The sequence below is a fragment of the Colletotrichum siamense genome, assembly GCF_013390195.1.
Source record: "Colletotrichum siamense strain Cg363 chromosome Unknown KSG_Cg363_contig02, whole genome shotgun sequence".
Lineage (NCBI taxonomy): Eukaryota > Fungi > Ascomycota > Sordariomycetes > Glomerellales > Glomerellaceae > Colletotrichum > Colletotrichum siamense.
Window position 1 is genome coordinate 1315570 of NW_023501015.1, and position 25205 is coordinate 1340774.

The 25205-nt window shown below is 57.0% G+C and overlaps 7 protein-coding genes across 7 annotated transcripts; 2 read left to right on the forward strand and 5 right to left on the reverse strand.

Moving 5' to 3' along the window:
- Positions 1-1093: 1093 nt before the first annotated feature.
- On the reverse strand, positions 1094-2602 carry CGCS363_v002348 (uncharacterized protein; the record flags this gene model as incomplete). Its single annotated transcript, XM_036634197.1, has 1 exon — positions 1094-2602. The coding sequence occupies one exon, from the start codon at positions 2600-2602 to the stop codon at positions 1094-1096; it is 1509 nt and encodes a 502-aa protein (XP_036500665.1).
- Positions 2603-4992: 2390 nt separating this feature from the next.
- CGCS363_v002349 (uncharacterized protein) lies at positions 4993-6390 on the reverse strand (the record flags this gene model as incomplete). The annotated part of the gene is made up of 1 exon (XM_036634198.1): positions 4993-6390. One exon carries the CDS (start codon positions 6388-6390, stop codon positions 4993-4995), a length of 1398 nt encoding a protein of 465 aa, XP_036500664.1.
- Positions 6391-7206: 816 nt separating this feature from the next.
- NCER2-1 (Neutral ceramidase 2) lies at positions 7207-9556 on the reverse strand (the record flags this gene model as incomplete). The annotated part of the gene is made up of 3 exons (XM_036634199.1): positions 7207-8313; positions 8357-8887; positions 8930-9556. 3 exons carry the CDS (start codon positions 9554-9556, stop codon positions 7207-7209), a joined length of 2265 nt encoding a protein of 754 aa, XP_036499702.1.
- Positions 9557-11168: 1612 nt separating this feature from the next.
- sre1-1 (Sterol regulatory element-binding protein 1) lies at positions 11169-14147 on the reverse strand (the record flags this gene model as incomplete). Its single annotated transcript, XM_036634200.1, has 2 exons — positions 11169-13265; positions 13311-14147. 2 exons carry the CDS (start codon positions 14145-14147, stop codon positions 11169-11171), a joined length of 2934 nt encoding a protein of 977 aa, XP_036499703.1.
- A 2386-nt stretch (positions 14148-16533) lies between these two features.
- Positions 16534-18150, reverse strand: CGCS363_v002352 (uncharacterized protein; the record flags this gene model as incomplete). The annotated part of the gene is made up of 1 exon (XM_036634201.1): positions 16534-18150. One exon carries the CDS (start codon positions 18148-18150, stop codon positions 16534-16536), a length of 1617 nt encoding a protein of 538 aa, XP_036499704.1.
- A 1579-nt stretch (positions 18151-19729) lies between these two features.
- On the forward strand, positions 19730-22684 carry srs2 (ATP-dependent DNA helicase srs2; the record flags this gene model as incomplete). The annotated part of the gene is made up of 1 exon (XM_036634202.1): positions 19730-22684. The coding sequence occupies one exon, from the start codon at positions 19730-19732 to the stop codon at positions 22682-22684; it is 2955 nt and encodes a 984-aa protein (XP_036499705.1).
- Positions 22685-23104: 420 nt separating this feature from the next.
- CGCS363_v002354 (uncharacterized protein) lies at positions 23105-23410 on the forward strand (the record flags this gene model as incomplete). Its single annotated transcript, XM_036634203.1, has 1 exon — positions 23105-23410. One exon carries the CDS (start codon positions 23105-23107, stop codon positions 23408-23410), a length of 306 nt encoding a protein of 101 aa, XP_036499706.1.
- Positions 23411-25205: the final 1795 nt, after the last annotated feature.

The following is a 25205-nucleotide window of genomic DNA, read 5'->3' on the forward strand; positions in this document are numbered from 1 at the left end:
CTGGAGCTTCTCGTGTTCCTTGGACAGCTTCTTGTTCTTCTCGTCCGACTCCTGTAGGAGCTTGGCGTGTTCCGCCCGATTCCGAGTCTCGCGTTTGGTCGCCTCGTCGGCTCGAATGCCGGCGGTCTTGGCATCGTGCTCGGCCAAGTCCAGCTTCTTCTGGACGTTCATAACCTTGTCTGGCGTCTCCTCTGCCCTCTTCAGCGCGTCTTCAAACCTCTTGAGGATTCCAGAGACCTCGATCTCTGTCCTGCGACTGCCTTCGGCCTGATTGCCTCCAGGCACCCTCACCTCTGTCGAGGATCGCTCCTGATCTCCGCTCACCGGAGCCATGGCAACTGCAGAGACTGTCTCATACACAGATAACCCAGAGTCGTTTGCACCATCTGCATCACTGACCGCACCTGCCTGAACTGCGGAGGTCTCATTCCCTGCGCTCATCTTCTGCTGCTTAGCCGTTCTCATTGATGACGATCCGCTGCCCTCTCTCTTCCTTCCAACAGTCCGTCGACCGTTCATTTCTTCTCTCTCTGCTCCGGCCGCAGTCGCGGTAGGTACCAAAGCCGCAGTCGCAGCCTGAGGCCGTGAAGCCGTTGTCCTTTCCACTGAATCGGACTCTGGCGGCATCTTGGTCGGGGGGGCGGGTGGTTTTGGCTGCGGTTGTGAAAATTACAGAAGATAATGCAGGAGTGATGACAAACGCAGGTGTGGGAAGGCAGAGATAATTTGAGGAGAGATGGAGGTGGAACGTTGCCACCTGGGAAAAGGAAGGAGCCTTCTACTTCGTTCCTTCTCCTTACACAACTCATCATACCCTCTACAAACCACCTCCTTCCCCACTAGCCAACTTCCAAGAAGACGCAGTCGGGATTTCTCATACAGAGGATCACTTTGGTACCTTAAGTTACAATCAAAGGTCAATTTCCTCGGGTTACGCACCACACAGGTGGTTGAATTGCACAGAATGTGTATTGTTACAAAAGCATATTGGCTTCCCGAGTAGTAGGTATGGTCAACCCCGTGCCATATCTGGCAGTCAAGAGGGCGTAAGTCCGAACAAAGAAGGTGGGCGGTCGCCACCGCCGCGGCCCTCTTATACCTCGTCGTCGTTCGGGTCCTCCATCGCATCCGAAGACGGGACCGGGTTATGCCGCTGCAGCTCCTGATATTTCGTTTGCCACTCAAGATTATCGTCTTCCAACACTCGAAGCCTCTCATTCAGCTGGTCGATATCGGTCTGGGTGGAGCTTGAGCCGGTCGCCTCTCCACTGACCGTAAGCCCCGTCGAAGACTCGACGGGCCTTTCTCGGTCCGCGAGATTCTTCTGCAAGGCCACCCAGCGGCGCTCCACGAGTATTCTACGCTCGTGATATTCCGATATGACGTCCCTCGACGGCAAATCGTTTTGCATCTTGAATTTGCCCGCCTCCATGCCGTAGCCCTCGCCCGTGTACCTGAACAGCGGCATTCCCTGGTGATCCATGTCCGTCAGCGCCTTCAAAATGTCCTTTAGATGAATATTGGAGACCTTGTAGGGACCGTTGTCCTCTGTCTGTCTCGGTGGCGGTCGCTTGTGCCTGCCCTCTAGCTTCTGTATGAACATAGAGAACCAGCCACACGGGAAGCCACGCTCTTGCATGTCGTCGCGGGCGATCTTGTGAAGCTTGGGCATCTCCATGCCCTGGCCCTCGTGCTGCTTGATAAAACGGATCATGGTGTTGAAAAACTCATCCCCGGTCGGGTTCAGGAGCTTCCACGTCCGGCAGTCGTTGTTTCGCACAATCACTGCGTACTGGATGGCGATAATGAGGCACTCGACCTTGCCCTGCCACAGCGGGTGATGTGCCAAGATGATCAGCTTCTCCATAAAGGGCCCACTCCACAGCGGCGAGGCTTCCTTCTCTTTTTTGACGTCCTCGTCGTACTTGGCCCTCTTGGCATGCTTCTTCCGCTCCGGATGATATTGCAGCGCGTACTTGGCCGAGATGACCTCGGTCGGGCTCTTGCGAAAGAGGCGCAGGAACACTTTCCATAGCCTGGCGAGTCTTTTTGAGTTTGTAATTCTCATCCACAGATCGCGTTTGGGGTGAGCCGCCCACGTCTTCTGCAAGTCGTCCTCGTCCCGTCGTGTCCAGAACTCGTCGAACAACGAATCTGGAAGCTCTGTAGCAGGAATTATAGGAGGGATTATCTCGTCGACCTCCTGTTTGGTAATCTTCGACACGTAACTTCCTGTCGTAAGGAACTTCTTGTAGGACTTGAATGGCTGCTTCTCAATGTGAGACTGCTCGACAAGATTCCACGCCTTGTCAGGACGCACCAGACACTTGCCGTCGTCATCGTCGTTCTCTTTACCTTCATTAGCATCCGACTGATCATCGCCATCTTCCCCGGTTGGTTCCTCTCTTCCAGCATCTGCCTCGCCCTCCTCGAAATCTGTCTCGACCTGTCCAGCATTCGTCGTCTTCTGCTTCTTGTTAACGGAACCAAGTGTGTCCGCGTTCTTTCTCTTGGTCTTTTGACCTTCCGTTGCCGTGAAAGCTGATGGCGCCGCCGAGGTCTTCGTCGCAGCCGCAGGCTTTTTCATGTCCTTGGGAGGCATCTTGGTGGTCGTCGTGGGAGGTGGTAATGGGAAGTGGTAGTGAAACTCGCAGTAGAGAATACACGAGCAATATGGGGAAAAGACGCGAAAAGCAAGTGTGACAAACTAGAGATGTGATGTTGTGAGAAGAAGAGAGACGTCGTTCTAGTAGAAAAGAAAGCAGTCTTTTGAATACGCTCCTTCTTTGCACTCCTTCCTGCAACTTCTCTCCCAGACATCTCCTTCCTTCCCCACTGTCCAACTTTTCAAGAAGACGCAACCGCATCCGTGGGGCAAGCACTGTCTTACAGAGGCAGGATCCAGCCTAGAGACGTCCCCTCTCAGTTGGACACATTGGATACTTGGACGAGCAGCTTTTAGAAGCCGTCAGAATGTAATAATAGGACATGAGCCCATTTCGATTCAAGTCTTTCCTTCCCTCCTCCCCTTACTGAGCAAACACTGCCACCGGTGACGTCTGTCTCGGGAACTTCGAAAGCTATCCGGGCGGTTAGGAAATGACAATGGTTGTTAAGGAATATCTGCCCGTGTCTCGGTACAATTACCATCGGATGAGCCCACCACTGGTCTCAAGTCCAGGCCTTCTAAACAGGTACTTGGGTCTCCTCGAGTGCTGAGGCATCGGGCATGCGGTTATAAGGGAGGCACTGGTAAATTCAAGCATGGTCAGAATCACAAGGAAGACATATTGTGACTTGGAACCATCGAAGTCACTGAAGTGAGCACATTCGTCGTATATCATGTATTGCATGCTCGTTACTTCTGTACCCCCGAGAAACCAGCCAATCTTCACCCCCAAGGCACGATCATAAACATACTCAATACCAGCCAACGCAAGCTCGCGCGCCAACCACTGTCCTTACACATCAGTCCCCCCTTCCAATGTACCCGTGGGTGGATGCCGACTTCTCACGTACAGTATCGCAGGCTGTGTGTCAGGAGAAGCGATGACACATACAGCTGGGCCGTCACGATGGCCAAAAAGCTCTCGTCCCTGGCGTCACGGGGTCTTGATTTCAACCGAAAGTACTCGTCCCTGAGCCGGTCTCGGCTGTTATAGAGGCCAGCGAGCCAACTTGCTTCGGATTGCTGTGTCCGGTCCTGCTGCGGTATGGGATAACCAAGGCGCATTCGATGCGAATAAGGGTACCGGGCCTGACCATGAAAGCCTCCAGCGTACTGATTCGTCGTTGGAAAGTAATTTCTGTGCTGATGTACGCCGTACATATTGAGACCGCCGGCTGGTGCGTGGGAATGCGCAGCATTGTGGGTCTCAACAGGACTCCTGGGGTCAAGTTGGAGAGAAGGAAGGTTTCCATAAAGCTGAGTTCGCGGGCTGCCTACTTGCTGTCCAACATTGAATATGGCGTTAGCCGGGGTTTGGAGACCAGTCGTGTTGGGGGCGGCGAGGTTGTTATGGCTGTGGTGATATTGGTGGTCATGACAGGGCTTCTTCGTAACATAGACCCGGTTTCTGCAACCGTCGGTGTCCTCATCTTCATCGACAGTATCCGACAAGTCTTCTTCGACACGATTGTGTGACGTCTTGCGTCTGCTGTCTGCATAGGGACAATGGCGATAACGCTTCCGCCGACGACTTTGTTCTTCCTCGAGCGCGTTCATCCTTCGTAACGGGCCGCTGCGGAGTGAATCTCTTTCTTCAGACTGTGTTTGTTGGCCAGAGAGATTGGTTTGAGCCTTCTGTAAGTCTCCTGAGCTGGAACTCTTGAGGATGCCACGTAGCCTAGGCACCGGCCTCGGACTGGAGGGCTCAATGGGTTCGTCGCCGTCTATTTTGTCAGACCCAGCCATGGAGATGCCAGGCCAAGAATCACTGCTTGAAGTGGACATGTTATCACAATCCGTCTCCGAATTTGAATCTGCTACTTCGACGAGCTCGGTACTGAGAAGGCGTGGAGGAGGCATTTTGTCTATTAATGTCGCTCTGGGGAGGAAATATGTTTTGTGTATGTGGGATGGATCGTATTCTGTTTCTCGACGTTAAAGGAACAGTTGGAGGCGATTGAATCAAATACCAGCTAATGGGGGCAGTGATGGAGTGTCGTTGGAGAAAAGTTGATGGACGAGTGTCGGTTGAAAGAGGCGTATGCCCAGGGTTAGCCAGCTTCCTTCCGAATAGGGCAGGTAAGGAACGTACCCGATTGGTCCAAAGGAGGAAGTCGCTGCTCTAACGTCTACATCTCTTTAGTGAACAGCAACCACGACTCAGCCATCGCGAAAATTACATGGAGATAACTTCACGAGAACGATGGCAGTGGATACCATGACGAATGTAGAGAACGAGTGCTTGATCCTATGCCTGAAGACTATGTAAAGCAACTCAATAACGTTCTCTTAAACCCAACATTTACTTGCCACGGAAACCTCCACTAAAGAGTGAGCGCATTCTGCCCCAATCCAAGGTGCACCTCAGTTCTGCGCAGTTCCTCCACGCTGCTCAAGACCTTTTCCAAATTCTTGGTCTTGGGGTCGGTCGGCAAAGGCATCCTTCCCTCCTTTCCCGCCCTGTAATCGTAGAACTCCCACAAGGGACCCGAGCGGTTCTCGTGCTTGCACCAGACGTGCCCCTGGCTCTTGGCGAAGTCCTTGGTCCAAGGAAAAGGGCCCCCTCGTGGGTCTTTGATCCCGATGGAAGCAGTCGCGGCCTCCATGACGAGATCAACCCAAGGGGTCCTCGAGGCGATAGCGGGCCTGTTGCCTCTCCTATGGATGAGGAGATTGTATAGCTGGGCCTTGGAGAGCTGCGATACTCGAGCACATTCATCCAAATAATGCAACTTCGTGTTGCACAATGGGCAGCCACTGATCTGGCCCGAGAGGTCTGGCCAGATGCAGTCGATCAGACGATGGCCTCTGTGGCCGCAATTCCCACACCTGAGCTCAACATGAGGGTCGATCGACTGTCCGCCGTGGGTAACGAGCTTCTCTGCGTCCTCCGTGTTGAGCTTGACCTTTTCGTGGAAAGGCGGCTTGTTGCAAATCTGTTGAGGGGGCTGGAAGGACGTGCCAGTGAACCGCCGTGGGTGGTGCGATTGACCTCGATCTGAGGTAACATCGGGCTCGCGTTGGAGTGATTGACCCCTGCTATGGCCACCACCTCTTGTCAGTGAGTGGTATGATGACTGCTGGTCTCTATCACTGCCTTGTGTCTGGGGTGGCGAGTCAAAACGGGAAGGGGCAGGGCGGTCACGTCCTTCCCGGGCGAAATCGTGGTAGACCCCTCTGCTTGGGTTCTGGGGTCTGGATCCGGGTCCAGGCTTGATCTCGCGGTCACGATCATCTGGTCGTCGTGTCTGGTCTCGAGCCAGAGTTTGCTGCGGGCCGTAGCTGTCGTAGCTCTCTCGATATACCTGATGCGAGGGTCGAGGCTGGTTGCTTGGACGATGCGGACTTGAAGAGAGCCGCGACGACAGTCTGTCGTGAGTCGCCACGTCGTGGCGATGGTCGTTGTGATGTTGAATCATGTGCCGTCTATCGCTGGATGCTTGAGGCTGATTACTTGGGCGACGCGGACCTAAAGATGGCTGCGGCGATAGCCTGCCGCTTCCGCTCGTTGCAGCCACGTCGTGGCGCTGATCGTTGTGTTGTTGCCTCCTGTGCGATCTATCGCTGGTTGCTTGGTGCTGGTTGCTTCGGTGATGCGGACCTGAAGAAGGCCGCGACGATAGTCTGTCGTGAGTCGCCACGTCGTGGCGGTGGTCGTTGTATGGTTGGAACCTGTGCAGTCTATCCCCAGAGACGTGAGCAAACTCATGCGCCTCTGACATCGTCGATGTCCGGTGCTGAGTGGGCTGCTGTCTCTGGCGTCGCTTCCTGTCCAGGCTGGCCTGGGCGCGAGCAAAGTCATCTTCTGCCTCCTCCAGCGAGTCGCGGCGAGGTCTCTTTGCGTGAGGGTATTCGCCAGCGGCGGAGCCCCTGCCTTCCTCCCGTTCACGCTTCGGCCTTGTCATAGTGTCTGTTGCGGCGTTGTGCTGAAAAGGGATACAAGTGCGAGGAATAAAAACGAAGAGGTAAGAGTAGAGTGCGGGGAGTAGGAATGTGGTGGTGACAAGAGTTCGAGGGGTAGAAATGTGGTGGTGGAGGGCCCGAGAAAAATCAAAAATGTGTGTGTGTGTGTGTGAGAGAGAGAGAGAGAGAGAGAGAGAGAGAGAGAGAGAGAGAGAGAGAGAGAGAGAGAGAGAGAGAGAGGGAGAGAGAGGGAGAGAGAGGGAGAGAGAAGGAAGGAAAAAGGCAGGAGGAAGAGTTGAAGAGTTTTCACCTCCCACCATGGGAGGAGGCTCGGGTTCGAGGTGCAAACAAGAACAGGTTCCGGGTGTTTACAGCGAGCAAGCGGGCCTGTTTCAATCACCCATCCATCCTCCATTCAAACGCGAGAACCCTAGCACCAAAGAAGCAATGGTGAGTTCATGTCGCGGATAGTCACCGTGGGCACATGGCTTTTGTACTCTTTGTGATCATCGCCATCCATCAACTTATCAGGGACTGCAAACGACACATCTATCTATAGGACTGGCGTAAATCGACAACACAAATTAGACATTGACTATGAAATACGTAATCCTGCACCCATGGTGGGAGGCATCTTAGACCAACGTAAAATTATTCGACGTCCCCTCAAACGCCGTGATGGACCCAATCAACGGCTTCGAATCGCCATAGTACTTGATCCGATACGTCCCCGCCGCAGCGCCGTCCCCGGCCGTCTCCCAGCTGATGGTGACCTCGCTGTACCCGAGCAGCCAGTTGGTCCGCGTCCACGTGTACACCAGGAACCAGTCCTCGTCGTTCCTCACCTGCGTCCACACGCCGTTCTGCAGCTGCTCCACCGCCGCGTACGTCCCCTCGAGGCGCAGGTTGTTCCGCGGGTTGGCCGCCTGGAAGGTGGCGTTGACGACGGCGCCGCGGGAGTACGACAACGACGGCTGCGTGACAACGGAGCCGAAGGAGCGACCGCTGGGTGTGCCGTCCACGACGACGCCGGTGATGAAGGACAGCGAGTTGCCGCGGTTGTCCGGGGGCGACGGGCCGGCGGGCGGCGTGGACGTGGCCGAGGGGGAGAGGAAGCCGATGTTGGAGACGGTGAGGTTGATGTAGGCCGGGAGGGTGCTCTTGCCGAAGAGGGTCGACGCGCCCTCGTAGCGCTGGATGGCGTACTCTTCAGGGGTTGCGATGTAGTGCGCGTAGGTGTTGGCAGGGCCGCCGAGGACGACGATCGGGTCGTTGTCGACGATTGACGTGGCGGCCTGCTTGACGGCTGCCTTCCAGCGGCGGCCAGACATGGTGGTGGCCTCGCCGGGCGCGACGATGATGACCAGCTGGCCCACACGGAGCATCTGGATGTCGACAATGTTGGGGCTCCAGGCGTAGGGGGTGCTCATCTCGCCGACATCGAGGAGGACGGGCTTCGGCTGCTGGCAGGCGGCCTGCGCCGCGCTCGGGGTTCTCAGGAGGCCGGACACGACCGCCCAGAGGGGGTTGGCGTCAGGGGTGCCCGAGTCGGCCTGGGTGAAGTCGAACGCTCCGGGGCCGTCGGACGTGCCGGCGGCGAAGGAGTAGCCGAGGGCTGCAGGGCAGGTCATGCCCTTGGTGCCGTCTGCCGCGGTGAAATTGAAGTAGGACATGTCCTGGAAGAAGTGGAAGGACTTGACGCTGGTGCCGGTGACGGGGGTCGACGAAGAGCTCAGGGCGGTCTGTCTGGTCAGCCAAGTTCGGTGTGAGGATCAATCAACTTACGTAGACGCTCTTGGCGCCGGCATACTGCCGTTTGCCAATTTCATAACAGCTGGAAATGCCCAGGTCCAGCTTCTGGAACGCCGGGCCTCTGCCGTGGCATGACTGGCTCTTGCCATCAGCGCACGTGCTGTTCTCGAGACTGCACTGCTGGCCAGAGCCGTCGTCGCACCACGCGCCGAGGACGTTGGGGGTGGTGTCGCCGACGTTGGCCTGGCTGAAGCCAGCGACGAAGCCATCAGCCGTGCTCGAGTCGCCCGCGAGATCTTTCTCGAGGAGGTATGCGGCGACGCCCTTGTTGTCGCCAGCCACGTGGGTGCTATTCTGGAGAATGGAAGTGCCATGCACAGGGTACCACGTGAGAACACCAATGTTCTTGCCGTCAGAGGCACGCTGGAAGCGGAGAAGAGTGAGGGTAGTGTCGGTGCTGGCGCTGTACTTGGCCCTCTCCTCTTCAGGGTTGGCCAGGTACGCCCAGAGACTGCGGTTGATTGCGCCATCGGTCACCGAGGTGGTCCCGACGTCGAGATAGCCCTGGATCGTCAGTCAGGTCTTGAAAGGCAGTGAACGACATACCTCGGTCAGCGACTCGTGCGCCTTCTTGATCGACAGCACCGCGCCGTCAACGATGGCCTGGTAGCTCTGCTTGTCAAACCCCAGGCTGGTGACTTGCGGCAGCAGGTAGTTGAACCACGCTCCCGGGCCGGCGTGGCTGTGGGTGCCCGTGACGGCAATGTTGTCCTTGTTGTACATGGAATAGCCAGATCCGAGAGCCTTGACGCCCTCCAAGATGCCATTACGCACAGCGGTGTCACCGCTCTGGGTGTCCAGCACGAGATACACAAACCGGTCGTTCGGCTTGCTCACGTCGCCGACAATGAAGGCGCGGCTGTAGATTCTCTGCCTGAGACCAGTCCCAACCTGGTCCAGATCAGCATACCCGGCAAACCCAATCTCGACGACGGGCCCCGTGATGTCGGCCTTGCCGGCGCCGATCAGGTACTTGTCACCCGCCGCGGCGCGCGTCTTGGCCTTGAGGTGCGACTTCCAGGTATCATCGCGGCGGATGTTCAGCGCGGGGCCCTGTTGAGCGCCGAGCTTGGTGAAAGCGACAGTGGCTAGGAGCACAAAAGACACGAGTGCAAAGACGGCGAAGAACGAGCGCCGGGGCAGCTCAAGGCCGGAACGAGAGTATCGAGGCATGGCGGGCGATGCGGTGTGCCCCTCGAGTTACGATAGGGAACGCCAGGGCAGCCGTCGCCCTTTATGACCGCACACCTCGGCCATCAAGCATCGTAGCCCCTCGACAGCTACAGCCAGCTGTTCCTGGCCCTGGATGCCGGTGACGCGGGAAGGGGAAGGTATGCCGACACATCTCTCGCCGTGATTTGCCCGTGCCCTGATGGGCGCAACGTTGAGCAGCCCCAACGGCAAGCGAGGTCAATAAAAGCAGGTAGGGGCGGTCATGTCAACACGACAAGAGATGGACGCTCCCTTGCGCAGATGCAATCTTGCGTCACATGGTGGCCGGCGATGTCGCCGTCTGATTGGAGATGTGCGTAAGGGTGGTGTCCATTGGGAGTGCGGGGAGTTGTAATTGGGGTCACCCGTTGCCATCATTGGGCAGGTCGTCGTGAAGATGGGCATGTCCCGCTCGGCAGGATGGGCTCCGATTTGGCCGTCAGGGAGAGGAGCACGGTAAACTGGTGCGTCCGGGTGTTCGCAGGGTTGTCGTCTTGCTATACTAGAAGAAGAGCTCAGCTCGTGGCTAATCGCCCGTCGAGAGGCATCACATCGTTCCAGGGCGATGCTGCAGGTGCCCGGTTTGCAGAGTTGGCATCCCGGTCGCAGGCCTTCAGTCAGCGTCAACTGTGTAGATAACAGCGATATGCCCGCGCGGCATGCGAAGCCCGTTCGAGCAGGACATTGCTGCGACGTTGATAACCCAGCCCTGGCCGGTGTGTTCCCCTTTTGGCCCGTCATGTGCCGTACGCAGGGAGTTGGCTCGGCCCCGATAGCGACGGCTATGTGTTGTTTATCTGGGTGGGGCCTGCAGCTTTGAAAGGTGGGGATGTGGACTCCTCGCCTGTGAGGACTGCCGTGCCGTATCCGCTCGACTCCGCTGTCGAGTCTCCGCTGGTGAATCACTCTCCAGCCCGTCAGGGAGCGGTCGTGGGCTGACGAGTGCGTGTTGTCGTATAAACGCAATAAACAGAAACACCACACATCAGGAGTTTCTCCTATTATTTCGCAGGGTCAGCAACGCGGTGAGTAATTGACAGACATAAGCGTACCTCTGTAAGCCCTCCCACCACAGCCGAACTCTCAAGTCAGAGGGTGTCATCGACCCTTTGGCACCTCCTCAAACAGGACAGCCCCTCACCGGCATCATAAATCACAATACAACTCATGCGCAGACCCGCAACGACACATGTCGATATTGATTCTACATAGCGGCGGCCCACGGCCACTGATTATAGAGAAATAAAAACATCGCAACTTTTTCAGCCGACACGTATATATCCCCTGACCGTATCCCTCGCCCAATTCCATATTGTGACAGTCCTCGAGGGGATCAATGCCAGCCCGAAGCGACATCCGTTGTCTCTGCTCATGCAAAATCCGCTGGTCCCAGCCTTTTCCAGCCGTCGTCACGTTGCTTCCGTACGAAACGCCAGGTCAAAAGACACATATATCCTCCCGGGTTGACGCCCAAAACCCATGTCCAGTCCGTAAAAAGTACAAGTAAAGAAAAATAAATGCATCTAGTATGTAGTAAGGGGAGATACCGCCTCTAGACATAGGAATAAGATTGTCAGCACCCGTCCTCTTCGCACTCGCTCATACTGCCGTAGCCCGTGTCCGTCTCCATGCCGACGACGCTCTTGGTGATGCTGAGGCAGCGGTCGACCATCTTGTGGCGGACGTCCTGCTCCAGGCCGCACTTTTCACCAGGTGCGCTGCCGATCCAGATGCGCAGGCTGCCGGCGAGGCGCTCGAGGGATGTGCTGAAAGACTCGGTTGACGAACGGTGGGCATAGAGCTCCTCCATGAGCTTGAACAGCGCGGTGCAGCCGAGGAGGGACATGTTGGCGGTGGCGCTGGGGCGGGCAATCTTCTCGACGAGGCGGAGGCCTTCCTGGGGGTAGGCGGCGGTCGACTTGGCGCGCTGCAGGTGAGCGATGGCCATGGCGCACTTGAGGGCCATCTGGACGTCGGGGGACTGGACCATGGAAGAAGAATCGATGATGGCGGCGATCTGGTGTAGCGACTTTTGCTCAGAGGTGGGCTGGACGTTCTGGAGGGCGGCGGCAATGTTGGCTCCGCGCTTCTCGTCGACGAGCACGGCGCGAGCGACGAGAGCGCGGGCCTGGACGCCGGAGCCGATGGGCGCAGTCTTGAGGGCATTCTCCAGGCAGGTCGATACAACTCTGGGGGCGTCACCATCATCCTTAGTGGCCTCGAGGCTGGTGACCAGGGCGCGCTGAATGGTCTGGCTGGACCACCAGGCAGCGACGGCATCCAGCGGGGATCGCACAGCCTGATCGTCAACGACGGCATCCATGCCGTCGTTGTGCTCGGTGACACCCTCGGTCGTTGCCAGGTTCCACGCCAGGTTGTAGGCTCGCTGGATGACGCTGTTGTTGAGAACCACGTCACATTCTTGCTCGATGAGGGCGGCCAGGTGTTCGGGAAGGTCGTCTTCGACCTGCTCGGAGTTGCGGCGAAGCTGGGCCAGGGCACGGTTCATATTCCTGGCGTCGTTCCAGAGTGAGCGGGCAAGCTTCTTGGCGACGGTGTTGTGCAGGCCCTTGGATCCAAGATCCCAGAGGAGGACGCGGACGTGAAGGGCCTTGAGCATGAGTCGGGACGGGGTGTCGGGAAGTGTGCCGGATGCCAAGAGGGTGAGAGTCAGGCGGCTCTTGTTGATCTCCACGTCACCTCCAGCCAATTGGGCGTCAAGGGCGATGGACCACGCCTTGACGCGGGCAGCCTCCTGCTCCTCGGTGAGGCCGGTGAGCATTTGGTAGCCGTGGACGCCGATAGCATTGCGGAGGCTGAGCTTCATCGTCTTGAGAATCAGAGCAGCAGCCTCGAGGATGAAGTTGTGTTTCGGGACCCAGACGGTCTGGATGGCCGTCAACCAGGCCTGACGACGCACGTGAATAGGGGACGCCACAGATCCGGCCGCCTGAAGAGACTCCCTGAGCTGGTGCGCCTTCTTTGGCTTCTTGTCGGACGGCACAAACAGCGAGGGCACAAAGACCCACAAGAAGGTGCCAAGGAAGAGCAAAAACTTGAGATGCGAGATGATCTGGGCAGGGGAGATGTAGTACCCGCCAATGTGCATGTGTGAGTGCGATCCCAGGTAGCTGAGAAGCTGGACGGGAAGAGCATACAGGCCGCGGCCCTCGGGGCTCTCGTTGCTCTGCTCGTTTTCTCGCACAGCCTCGATGATCATCAGGCCAGCAAGAGAACCGACCATGAGCTTGCCAAAGTACTGGCTCGAGTTGCCCCAGCGGCCTTGCTGCTGCATCTGCTGCTGCTGTTGCTGGATCTGTTGCTGCCGCATGAGGGCAGGGTTTCCGCGGTACGCTTGTTGCGGCACGGGATACGGCTGGCCGGAGGCCATTTGCGCAGAGATGATGCGCTTCATGTCTTCAGGCACGGGAATCATGCCCTGGGCGGACTCGCCGCGGGGGGTGCCGATGGGCGTGTTGATGTACTGGTCCTGCGGGTACTGCATCGGGGTCGGCGGTTGCTGGAGAGGGCTCATCGCGCCATTCATCGCGCCGGCCATGAAGAGCTTCTCGAACGCGGCGATTCTGTTCTGCATGGCGCTGTTCTCGTCGAGCAGTCGGTTATTTCGCTTTTCGAGGTGGCGGATGTACTCCGTCGCCTTGCTCAAGACCTGTGGCTGTTAGTGCCGTTTTACTCAGATTCGCACAACACATACCGTAGCCTTGTTCAGCTTGTGGGCAGGCGTCAAGCCGTGCAGCTCCTCGCGGTCCTCGGTGGTATCCTCTCCCCTGGCACTCTTGGACATGATCCTCAAACTAGGCACGCTGTCTCGGAGGGCGGCAATCTTGTCGTTCAGGTTGGTCCGATACCTCTTCTCAATCATGTTGTGTGCCGTCTTCTTGACGGGCTGGTTCTCGTCGTCCTCGTCATCTTCATCGTCAACGTCGGCGGAAGACTTGCGCTTCCTGCTGGCCTTGCTCGAGTCGTGGGCATCCGGAGAGGACAGTCCTGCTGCCTTGTGGTCGCTCGTGGCAGATCCGGGGCTCGGCTCGCTCTTGGGTGACTGGTACTGGAGATGGGCGGGCATGGCGATATTCCGCAGCTTCTCCTGTTGGGCGGGCGTGAGGAGGTTCAGGGTGGTGTCGGGGAGGGTGTGAGGGTGGCCTCCTCGCTGGTGATGGTTGGAGGGGGCGGGAGTGGCATAGAAGCCGGCCGGAGCGACGATGGATTGATCGATGGCGGCGGAAACGTTGGGCGGGAGGTGTTGTTGTTGATGCTGCTGGTTCGGAGAGAGCTCCCACGGGGCGGTGGTCTGGAAGAGAGAAGTGGCGCCTGCGGCGGTGGTGGCAGCGATGCTGTAGGAGTCGTACGGGGGTGTGTCCTGAAAGCCCCAATTGGCGTCATAGAAGGACTGGTTGTCGGCGGCGATGTTTGGTTGACCGTTGGGATCAGATTTCACGGTCTGGGGGTCTTGATCGTCAAGGAAAGACGGCGCCACGCCGAGGTTAGACTCGTCGAGCCCAAATAAGGCATTCTGATCCTGGTCGGCCATGTTGCAGAGCGGTGTATATGCAACTATGGCCTGATGCTCAATTCATCGAAGTCGGTACCGTGGACGGCCCTTCGCAGGACTGGAGAACGGGGGGGCCAGGACCCGGCGAGGCAGTCGATAGGACTCGACGTGAGTGGCCGGTCGGTCGCGATGGATCGGTGTCGATGCCGCAGGGGGCAGATTACGGACAGGACGGACAGCGGTTGATTGACGGCAAACGGCGGCGTGGTCGCAGCGGGAATCGTTCTGGTCGTACGACTGTCGGCAGAAGGCGATGGGAAGGGATGGGGATTGCGAGGTGGTGTCAGGCGGGAGGGAGACGCGGGACCCAGATGGGCAGAAATCGGCGGGTGGAAGTCGTATGACGCTGGGCAGGTTTGGCGGTGCTCAGAGCTTGGGTTGCTTGGGGGTCCTCTCTCTGGTACGTTGGAGAGAGGGGGGGTACTGTAAGGTAGACTTCGGCACTGCACGGGGGTAAACTCGGTCGACGGGTCAGCAGCGACGAGGGGATTCGACGCGAGATGCACGAAATGGTTGGTTTGGGGGTCGATGTGCGTGGTGGGAAATTCAGGCACACGAATAGAGGTGCGCTCTGGAATGCTTGGATCGCGAAGAGAGGGCAGGGAATTGGGTGGGAGGATGGAAGGAGAGCGAGAATTGAGAAAGGGAAGAGAATGGAGGCAGATCGTACGATAAATGGGAAACCACAGCTGATAATGGGCCGAGTGGTACGGCCCCCGTCCTTGCCGTCGCCCACATCGAGGGCGTTGTATCTTTGCACGTTAAACGCGAGCAGAGATACATCCCACCGAGTGACGACTGGCGTACAGTGCCCGGGGAGCCAGGAACAGCGCGCCGGCCTGCCTCATTTTCGACAGCTCCACAGCGAGAAACGCCACTGAGCCAAGAAAGCCACTGATAGCTGGCCTATGACAACGCGCGCAAGGAGGGGCTTTGCGCTGAACACACGCTTCCAGTTCCAGCCAGGTTTGCCAGCCCAGCCAGCCAGAAACCCAGTGCCAATACGGACACAATCGACGCCAATGCCAGCAGAGAGCTTCTTCTTCTTCATGAAGTGAGTGATTGCCCGTGGTCCCGTCACATCCTCCCTCGTTGCCAACGGGCGTGAGCGTGGGAGCGGGCACTTTTTCCATCTCGTCATCCCGTCGGGCCTCATCAGTGTTTACTAGCTATGCACACATTATCCGTGACTGACACACACATCTTTGCACAGCAAATAAACTGCCCGGTTTGTGTCTGCCCAGACTTGACGTCCCAATTTATTCCCATGTCCATTAGCCATGTCAGTCTTCTCCACGTCCCCCGGCGCTCGCCGTAGCGTCGTCCATTGGGTCCCATCGGATCGCCGAACAAGAAAAAGTCACTAGACCTCGAGGCTAGAACAACAAGAGAAAAAAAAAAAAACATAGACACACACGAATGGCACACGCACCTACGCACGCTCTGTGGCCCCATTTCGTACAGTGCTTGGGCCGCTGCAAACAGCCATGGCCGCTGCTAGTTCCAGACCACTCTGATGCCCCATCCCCGCCGCCAATCCCAGGGACCGCATGTCGCCTGTGGCTGCCCTATCGTCTCTCTCTCCCTCCCTGGGTCTTGGTGCCTGGTGTGGGTGCGTGTCTCTCTCGAGTCTCTCATCTCTTTTTCCTCTGATCCGAGTCCTCACTCCGCAGTGCTTCCTCGGTCTACTTCGTACAGAACAATGGGCAATGCCTCGCCCCGACCGTCTTCCCCTGCCTCTGCCCGCCCTCTCGACCAACCCGCCTCGCAAGTGTCTCACAATGGGCATGGCTGCGACTCGACCTGCCACGATCCCACGGCCAAGCACCCCCGCATGCCCTCGACAAGGCTGCTAACATACCCCAGCTTCGTTCCCTCTGCGTGCCCGCCAAACACGGCCGTCTGCTGTTAACCTCGCCGTACCCCTGCCGATCAGCACATGCAGACACACGCAGACGCGAGACACCCTTCGCTCTCATTTGAATCATCTGAAACGCCTATTCGTCCTTGACACACATGGCACGAACCCTGAATGCACTCGACAAGAATGCAGAGAAAACCCTATTAAATACCTAGATGCTAGATTCGCGTTTCCAGAAGCATGTCAGACCTGCTTTTCCTGACTCTCGCCATGCACCTAGGGCCATGACTCTGACTATCGCCTACCCGTGTTTCCGCCAGCCCGGTGTGTGGTGGTGGTGTGGCATGTTTTTTCCGTGGACGCGGTGCATCTGCTGCTGCAAGTGTATGGACAAAGAAATCTCGAGATACACAACGCCCCTCTTCATCAAAGAAAATCGTAATCGCATTAACCCGGTCGCCCTTGCTATCCACAGTCTATATGGTATATCCCCTTTCTAACCTCTCACCAAATGTCATCCTCGCTCTTGACCATCTCCAACGTCGGCGTCTTGGGCTCGAGCTTCTTCATCCGCTTGCGGTCCGCCTTGGTCACCAGCGACGGGGTCATTGGTACGATGGGCGTGAACGGCTGGTACGGCGAGTACGGCACAGCCATGCCTGTCGCCGGCGTGCGGGCTCCCGACGGCGACAGTGGTCCCGTGCGTGTGAACACGGTCTGCTTGGTGGTCTGCGATGCCATGGATGGCGAGCTGAGGGCCGGCTCGTATGCACGCAGGGGCAGGGCGCCGCCAGTGCGGACAGCCGACGGAGCCTTGGACCGGAATGTGGCCCCAGGCTGAGGAGACGAGGGGAACGTGGCGCCGGGTTTGGGGGAGGCGGGCAGGGTGGGGAAGCGCGCACCCGGCTTCGGGGACTGCGGCAGGCCGATGAGCGGGGCCGTTGACCTCTCTGTTGTGGCCGAGTTGGGATCCATGTCGGAGGCCGCGTGGGACGCATGTGACGGCGCCGCCGAGATCTTGCGGGCGTGGCCAATCGGGAGCTGTCCTCCGATCCGCTCGTCAATGCTCTGCGTGCTCTCCGGCGAGTGGTCCGGGGTGATGGGCGACACCTGCCCGTTCTCCTGGTGCACCCCGTACGGAACCTGGTTGGTGGGGACCGGCGGAGGCGGCGGCGGCGCGTACTGCCGCGGCGGGATGGCGCTCATCTCCTGCGACTCCTGCCTCGGGAAAGTTCCTGTCATGGGCGTCATGATCGGGGACGAGATGCTGATGCCCTTGACGTGCTTGTCCTTCTTGGGGGAGCGCAGGGCCGAGAAGATGGACGACGCGCGGGACTTCTTCTCCGGCTTGGGCTCCGCGCCGAGGTTCAGGTTGGCCGGCTTGTGCTTCTCCTTCTTGAGCGTCGGCTTGCCAAAGTTGGCATTGTTCGGCGGCGGGAACTGCGAGTTGCTCGCGAGGACCGGCGAGCCCTGCAGTATGATGCCCTGCGCCTTGGCCTCCTCCTGCTCCATCACGTACTTGTACATCTCCTCGAGCTGTGTCTGCGCCATCTTCTTGTCTTTTGCGACGATCCTCTGGTCCACGGAAGCGTCGATTCCAGGTGCGTGCAGTGTAGACGTCGGCGTCGGGGCCACGTACGGCGTCTGGGGCGACGGGATTTCCGGAGTCTGGTAGTCCTCCGGTGGCGGGTACGAAAAGTTGCGGACGGGGCTCCGCGGGATGCTTCTGGGCGAGTTTGGCACCTCCAAGGTAAGTCTCAGCGGCCTGGGTGACGCCTTTGGTTCGTCAAAGTCGACCTCGTTGTCGCCAGCGGAGAGGGCCTCGCGACGTCTCTTGGACAGTACGAGCAGCAAAACGGCGACCAGCACCAATGACACGCCGTAGGAACCGACGATGGCGCCTATCTGATATGGCAGGTAGGCGGGATCTCTCAAAGCGTTTGCAGATGCGGGCGGACCGTCCTCGGGCGATGGTGCAGGACCCCACTGGATGTTGAGGGGATTGTTGTTGCGAGGCTCGTGGGCGGAGGGCACTGCGTGTGTATAACTGCAAAAGAAGAAAAGAGCGAGGGTCGAGAAGCGAAGTCGAGAGTTAAGAGTCGGGGCTTTGACGGGTTTCATGGTGGTGAGGACACCGGAAGTCTTTAAAAGTCAAATCCAGCTTTGATGATCTTACCTCCTGGTGGAGGGTCCGAAACACATTGTGATGGAGAAGTTACATGGAAAGGCACGGTCATGCGGCGCACAAAGGGTATATAGCGGCTCGTGAGGTTCGGCAGTGCGTCGAGATTGGCGCTGGCCATGTGCTCTCGACTCTGACTTGCTGAAGCCCCCAGGCACGAGTCTGCGAAGCGGTCGCACTTGCATGATGGCGACCTCAATGGAATTGCAGTAGCGCCCAAAATGGCCCGTGGCTATTAATGTCGTCTGCAGAGGAGGCGGGAGGACCAAGGGCTTCCCGAGATGTGGTTGGACGGATCGACGTGATGGCAGGGGCCGTAAGCGCCGAGTAGGGCTGCCGGGGTCGTGATTGGGCTGCTTCGTCACATCCGACCCCGCGCCGTGCCACACACGAACTGACTCTGCCAACTCAATTCGTTGATGCAGGGCAAATGCATGCCGGCGAGGCCCCAATCCGCTGGCCACTCATGGCCGAATAGTCCCAGGAGACATGGTCCAAGACGTGAGAAGAATGTGAAAAGACGAGCGTCCCCGGGTCAGCTGTGCTGTCGTCTCGCTTTCTCGTCCTGTCTTTTGGCTTCGCAGCAGTCGCCGCCGCGGGCATCCCCTGCGTCGGCCCATCACCCGTCTCTCTGACCGCATACGCACTGCTGCAATAGGCCACGACATATGGCACAGACCATGCCCTCTGCGGAATCGCTTTCACAGGCATCCTCGAATGGGATCTCTGCGCAGTGTGACTTCACATTGCGGTCAGCATTAAAGCGTGATGATCGCAACTTTGCGGCCGTGATGGCATGCGTGATAGGATCGTCGTCTTCGTTCCTCTAGGCTGATGGGACGTTGACTTGGAGTTCGCCCGTTGAGCTGCGCTGTTGCGAACCGAAAAACCTTGGAAAAACGTCCGCGTCGCTTGCAGCGGGAATAATGTCTCTTTGCGAGTCATCAAAGCGAAAACAAACTTTGTCCGAGCGATGCTTGACCCGAGTCCCGATTGAGCGTTCTCGACACCCTCCAGCTGGATGGCCAGAGGAAATCGAAACAATTCGGGCGAATCAGCGGCGTCGACCGCGAACGCTAGTCTCGGCGGGTGGTATCTCTCTCGGGGGACAGCCGATGGACGTTTGATAGATATCCGGAGATGGATAAGTTCGTGAAGGCTGGTGTTGGTGGAAGCTTCTTTGATTCAATGATGACGTTTGTCGAAGCAAGACTGGCTGGCTGGATAGCCGGGTCGCCCGGTGGTCTGGCCGCTTGGGCACAGTTATCAATGTCTCAGAGGCGGTGGCAGTGGTGATGAAGCCGGTGGTGGAGCAGTGGTTATCCGGAGAGGGAGCGGACATCTCGCTTGGTCTGTGCTTAAGCGAGACACGTGCACGTGACACCGTATGGGCCGGGGATCTGCCGGGTCCCGGCGTGTTGATGGTCGCGCGGCGAGACGCGTCTGTAGTTTGATAGCCGGCACGCTTCCCTTACGACCAACTCATTTGCTTGACGTCTCCTATGACCGCCCTACACGATGAACTCGTCGAGTTCGGCCCCGGGCCCGGCTGAATCCATCCTGGCCACGCTCAACACTGCACAATGCCGAGCTGTCACGTCCAAGGCCGCGACGGTAGCCATCCTGGCAGGGCCAGGCAGTGGCAAGACGCACACGCTGACCTCACGTGTCGTATGGCTCGTTGACAATGTCGGATACGCGCCATCAGAGATCATTGTGGCCACATTTACAGTCAAGGCCGCCCGGGAGATGAAGGAACGCATTGGCAGGGCACTGGGAGGTGACCGCGAGAAGCGAATCGTTCTGGGCACATTTCACAGCATTGCTCGTCGGTACTTGGCTGCATATGGCAAGCGAATCGGGCTCGATGAAAAGTTTGGCATCGCAGACGACTCAGACTCGAGGGCCATCATCCAGAGGATATGCAAACGCTTCCAGCTCGGAGTGGACCCCCCAGCGGCGAGGTCCTGGATCAGCAAGAAAAAGGCCAAGGGTGACGTCCAAAGCCCTCCCAAAGGAAAGGCCTCTAAGCCGGAAAGCCCCGATTTGGAGACCTGCTACCGAGAGTATCAGAATCATTTGGAGCGGTCGAATCTCTTGGACTACGACGATCTCTTGACCAAGTGCGTGGAGCTGTTGCGCAAGCATCCTTCCTGCGTCGCCAACGTGCAGGCTGTGCTCATTGACGAGTACCAAGACACCAATGGCATCCAGTACGAGCTCATGAAACTGTTTGCGCAGGCCCGTGAGAGAATCACCATCGTGGGCGACCCGGATCAGAGCATCTACGGCTGGCGATCAGCCGAGATCAAGAACCTCTACCGCCTTCTGAGGGACTACCCAAAGACAGATGAAATCTCCCTGGAAGAGAACTACCGATCATCGCAGGCCATTCTGGATGTATCCCTCAAGATCATCCAACAGGACAAGCGGCGATACCAGAAAGTGCTACTGCCAATCCACAACAAAGGGACGCGGCCGGTTTTGCGCCGACTGAAATCTTCCGCCGTCGAGGCCGAATGGATGGTGTCAGAGATTAAGCGAATGCTCTTGATGGCAGGCAAGATGTTGAACTACGACGACGTGGCGATTCTGCTGCGATCCGCCTCGCTCTCCAGACATATCGAATCGGCTCTGGGCAAAGCAGGCCTGGCTTACCGCATGGTAGGTGGATTCAAGTTCTACGACCGCGCAGAAGTCAAGGTGATTCTTGATTACCTGCGCGTCATTTACCAACCGGACAACAACGACGCGGTCGCGCGCATCATCAACGTGCCCCGACGCGGTGTCGGAGACACTACCATCAAGTCGCTTCTCGAAGAGGCAGAGAGCGCCAAGCTGAGTGTCTGGTCTCTGCTGAACAAGCACTGCCGAGGAGACCGGACTGCCAAGACCAACATCAAGAAGGCCATGGAGCAGAAAATCAGCGGCGAACTCATTCGGATAATCTCGGGCATTAGGAGGAAAATCGAGGAGCCGCCGACAGGAAGCCCCTACTACCATCTCGTGGACATGATCGAGAGCCTCCTGAACCAGCTCAACTTCCAAAAGTACCTCCAGGAGAACTACCCAGAAGACCACGAGGCACGGTGGGCCAACGTTCAAGAGTTCATCAGCTTAGCTGGCGACTTTATGCGGGACCTGAGTGCCACGGCGGATGAGGATCGCCTCCCAGAGGTCGATGGGGTTCAGCAGGTCCAGGAGAACGACGCTCTCGGCCGGTTTCTGGCAAACGTCTCCCTGGCATCAGACGCGCAAAAGGGTGATACCGAAGGTAAGCCTCTGGTGACCATTTCAACGATTCACGCAGCCAAGGGACTCGAGTGGCCGGTCGTCTTCGTCCCGGCGGTGTACAACGGGTCCATCCCGCATGCGCGGTCTGAAGACATGGACGAGGAACGCCGGCTGCTGTACGTGGCCATGACGCGAGCCAAGTCTCTGCTCTACCTCAGCTGTCCCATGTACAGTTCGTCAAACGGAGGCAACGGGGGCGAGCGCACCGAGCTGTCCAAGTTCATCCCTTCAGAGATCCATCCGTACTTTAGGAAGCGCGGTCCGTCGTTCGAACCTGGGGTGCTGCAAGAGGTTGGCCGGATTCTCGGACGAGAGGCCGAGGTCCCCTCGCAGAACAAGGTCTTTGGCGAGATGCCGCTGATGGAACGACCGGAAGATAACCTGTACCCCGAGAACCCAGAGGATGCGTTTGGAGATGGGGACAATGGCAGGAATCGTCAATGGCAGCGGCGCTCAAGGCCGCAGATGGCCTCGGCTTCAGAAGAAGACCCGCAGGTGGCTCCATCATGGCATACCTCTGGAACGGCCACGACAATGGATGCGGCATCAAGCTTTACCATGTCGTCTCTCCCCGGCTTTACAACCGCAACCGCGGCTCAATCAGCGATACAGGCTGCCGCGAAAGAAATGGCAGCGTCAGTCCAAGGCCCAGACCGTCGCCTGGCACCGCAAAAGTCGGCAGGCCCCAGGAGAGGGACAACTAAGCGCCCGGCCGATCAGCAGAGCCTCCTGGGATTCGTCAAGAGATCGAGGTCCGACATGTCAGACACTAGTAGCATGCCCGCTCCTCCCCCGCGACAGCCGCTCCAGGAGATGCCCGAGCTGCCAAATCTGCACCGAGGGCAGGCCCCCACGCCAGCTATCGAGCCTGGTCTTGCTGGTCACAAATTAGGCGCCAGAATGCCTTCCAAGCCGTCGAAACCAACATTTGACGGCGATGCAGGGCCAAAGAAACATTACGCAAACTTCTCGAGCTCGCCGCCGAGACCAGAGAAGGAAAACGAAGACAAAGATGTGCCGCCGGCCATACGGGAGCGCCCGGCGAGCTGTTTGCATGCTACGACAACGACGAACGGATTTGGGGGTTTTAAAAGACCCGCGGCGTTGAAGAAGGAAGGGGGGATTGCACCCATAGACCGGCTGCGAAAGCCGTTCAAGCCGCTTACGATTAAGAAATGAGGGGCGTTCCCGTTGCATTGGATTGGCGTTGCTGTACGGGTAGATTATGGCTTACGGGCAGTTGTAGAACATGTTGCACCAGGCGCAAAATATGAATCACCTATTGAACCAAGAATGTCATCTTCACAGCGGACTTGATTGGCGAACGAATGAATGTATCTGACCCGATGCGCTCCGAGGGGTTGAGTTCCGGGCTCAGCCGGTCTCAGTGGCGCCTTCACGCCTTACCATGCCGTTTAAGGATGACGCCTGACGCATCCTTCGTAAATATCGTAGCAGACGCTCGGGTCGTAAATAGCGACGAGAAAGATAAATACGACGGAGTCGGGGCGATGTCAAGAGATCAAAATGCATCAAACTTGATATTTATACTCTTTGGACAAGACCATTAATTACTGTTTAAAAAAAGAAGACGCCAAAATGTCTCCAATGGCCGCGCGCATCACCAATGCAGCCCTCCGCACTCCACTCCGGGCGCCGTACTCCGCGTTCTCCACCACCGCCCGATCCCGAGCCGGGGCAGGGAAGAGCACCAACGGCAGCAAGCCAGACGACGTCGAGATTCCGGCGTTTAACCTCCGACACATCACATCGAGCCCCAGGGCGAGGTTCTGGTTAATCTCGGGCTTCTGTGTGCTTGCGTCGATTGAGGCTTACGGGTGGTACAACTTTGGGCCGAAGATCTTGGGATGGGAGAGGGGTGAGGAGGAGGTTGAGGGTAAATAGGGGGATCATGTCAAGCCGTCTCATTTGGATGCGGTGCAGATGTAGCGTTGTTGTTTCGAGACTTTGTAACTTCACTCTTTTGCGTTCTCGCGGCTGGCTTACTCACCGGTCTAATCACTACTCTTCAATACGTTCTTAGTCTTGGCATCTCTGTAATGCATTCATGATGCCTGGTACAAGGCTTTGCCACTAAGTCCAGCCAGGTCTCTCTGAGAGTCGGTCCCTCCGCTCATTTGCCCGTCCATGTATTGGCATCGGAATGAGTAGAAAAGGTGTCGGACGTAGAACTTAACATAGAAGGCATTATAACTAGAGACCTTGAAGGGCACTCATACACTTGGCGAGATGGGAAACTCAAATCACGAAATGATAGCCTTGACCACGGGATCATGGGCCACTTTCTTTAGTTGATGACACGTTGGAAGAAGATTTACTACAAGATATAAAATAAACCTCACAGTGATTGTTGGTTTGATCGCATCATCCACAAACCTCTCCAACTTCAACCCCACCTCATTTTACGCTATCAAACACATCATGGACTCCGTACCGGAAAAGCAGTCACTGCTTGATGAATCTACAGCAGATTTTGACAACATCTACGACGCCGAGAAGAATGTTGTAAAAGTAGGCCGCGACCTACCGGCTTTCCAACGATTTCTCTCAAAACACAAGACTTTCATCATACGGCATATTCGTCTATGGCAGACTCGACTACATTTGCCGCACCTTTTCGACGAGGACATGTGCGACGAGTGCTTTTATCCCATCATCCTTTCGATTATCTCAGGCTCCTTCTTGGTCACTATGTCCGCACTCTTGCTTTTGGTGGTTTTTTTATTTCTCCACCAAGTTCCGGATGATCGTTTCTTGACGGCTGTTGTCATCAGTTGTATTCCAGCGTTCTTTTCTTTGGAGTGCTGGTTTTATCTGGCCTTTGGACCAAGTCAATCTCAACCGCGAACGAGGGCAGAGACCGCAGATTGGTCACTGGACTTTACCTGGTTGGATGAACAAGCTTTTCACCGTACACTTGGGTGATTTGGGGTTTTGGACCAACAACCCCTCAAACGGACATCACCTATCCGGACGGTGGTTACAATTGACAGAGGAAGAACGTAAATGACGGAGTTGTTCACAAATTATGCTGCAGAGCCCTCTCGTGTGTAAATTGATGGAAAGCAACGGCCAGTTTAGTAGTTCACCAGTTTAGTGGTTTAGAGACAGATTACATTTCACGGATATTCTGTTTGCTAAATGACCAACCTTTTGAACTCCCAGATGAGAGTGTCGAAAGACCTGGCTCCGTCTCTGAGAGTGACTCAAGTTGGGGTTTTGATCACGAACATGTTGTCACCGGCGTTATCTTGATACTGCCATTGAAACTGCGACGGCTTATGCCTTAACCTTTGTGGATTCCTGATGATGCCACCCGTCGTGTGAAATGATGCCAACATTCAGTATCAATGTTCATCGCAAAGGTGGCAGAACAACAATAGACAGCAATGGGAGGCTCAGAGGGGCACTTATAAGAACCTTGGTTGTGAGGCTCAGTACAGAACTCGAAAGATACCCACCATCGAGAAATTGAAGATAATGGATCGACCCTCTCATACAACGGCACGAAGGAAAACAGATTCAAATCAAATACGTTCAAAACCCGGCTGCATTACCCAAGTTCAACTTCAACTCCTACACCTCATGTTGCCAATGAGGCAGAAGCAAAGACAAACACGCCTTCCGCATTCGGCAGGTGCTTCATCCCCCACGTGACTTGTTTCGTGACGACATTGAC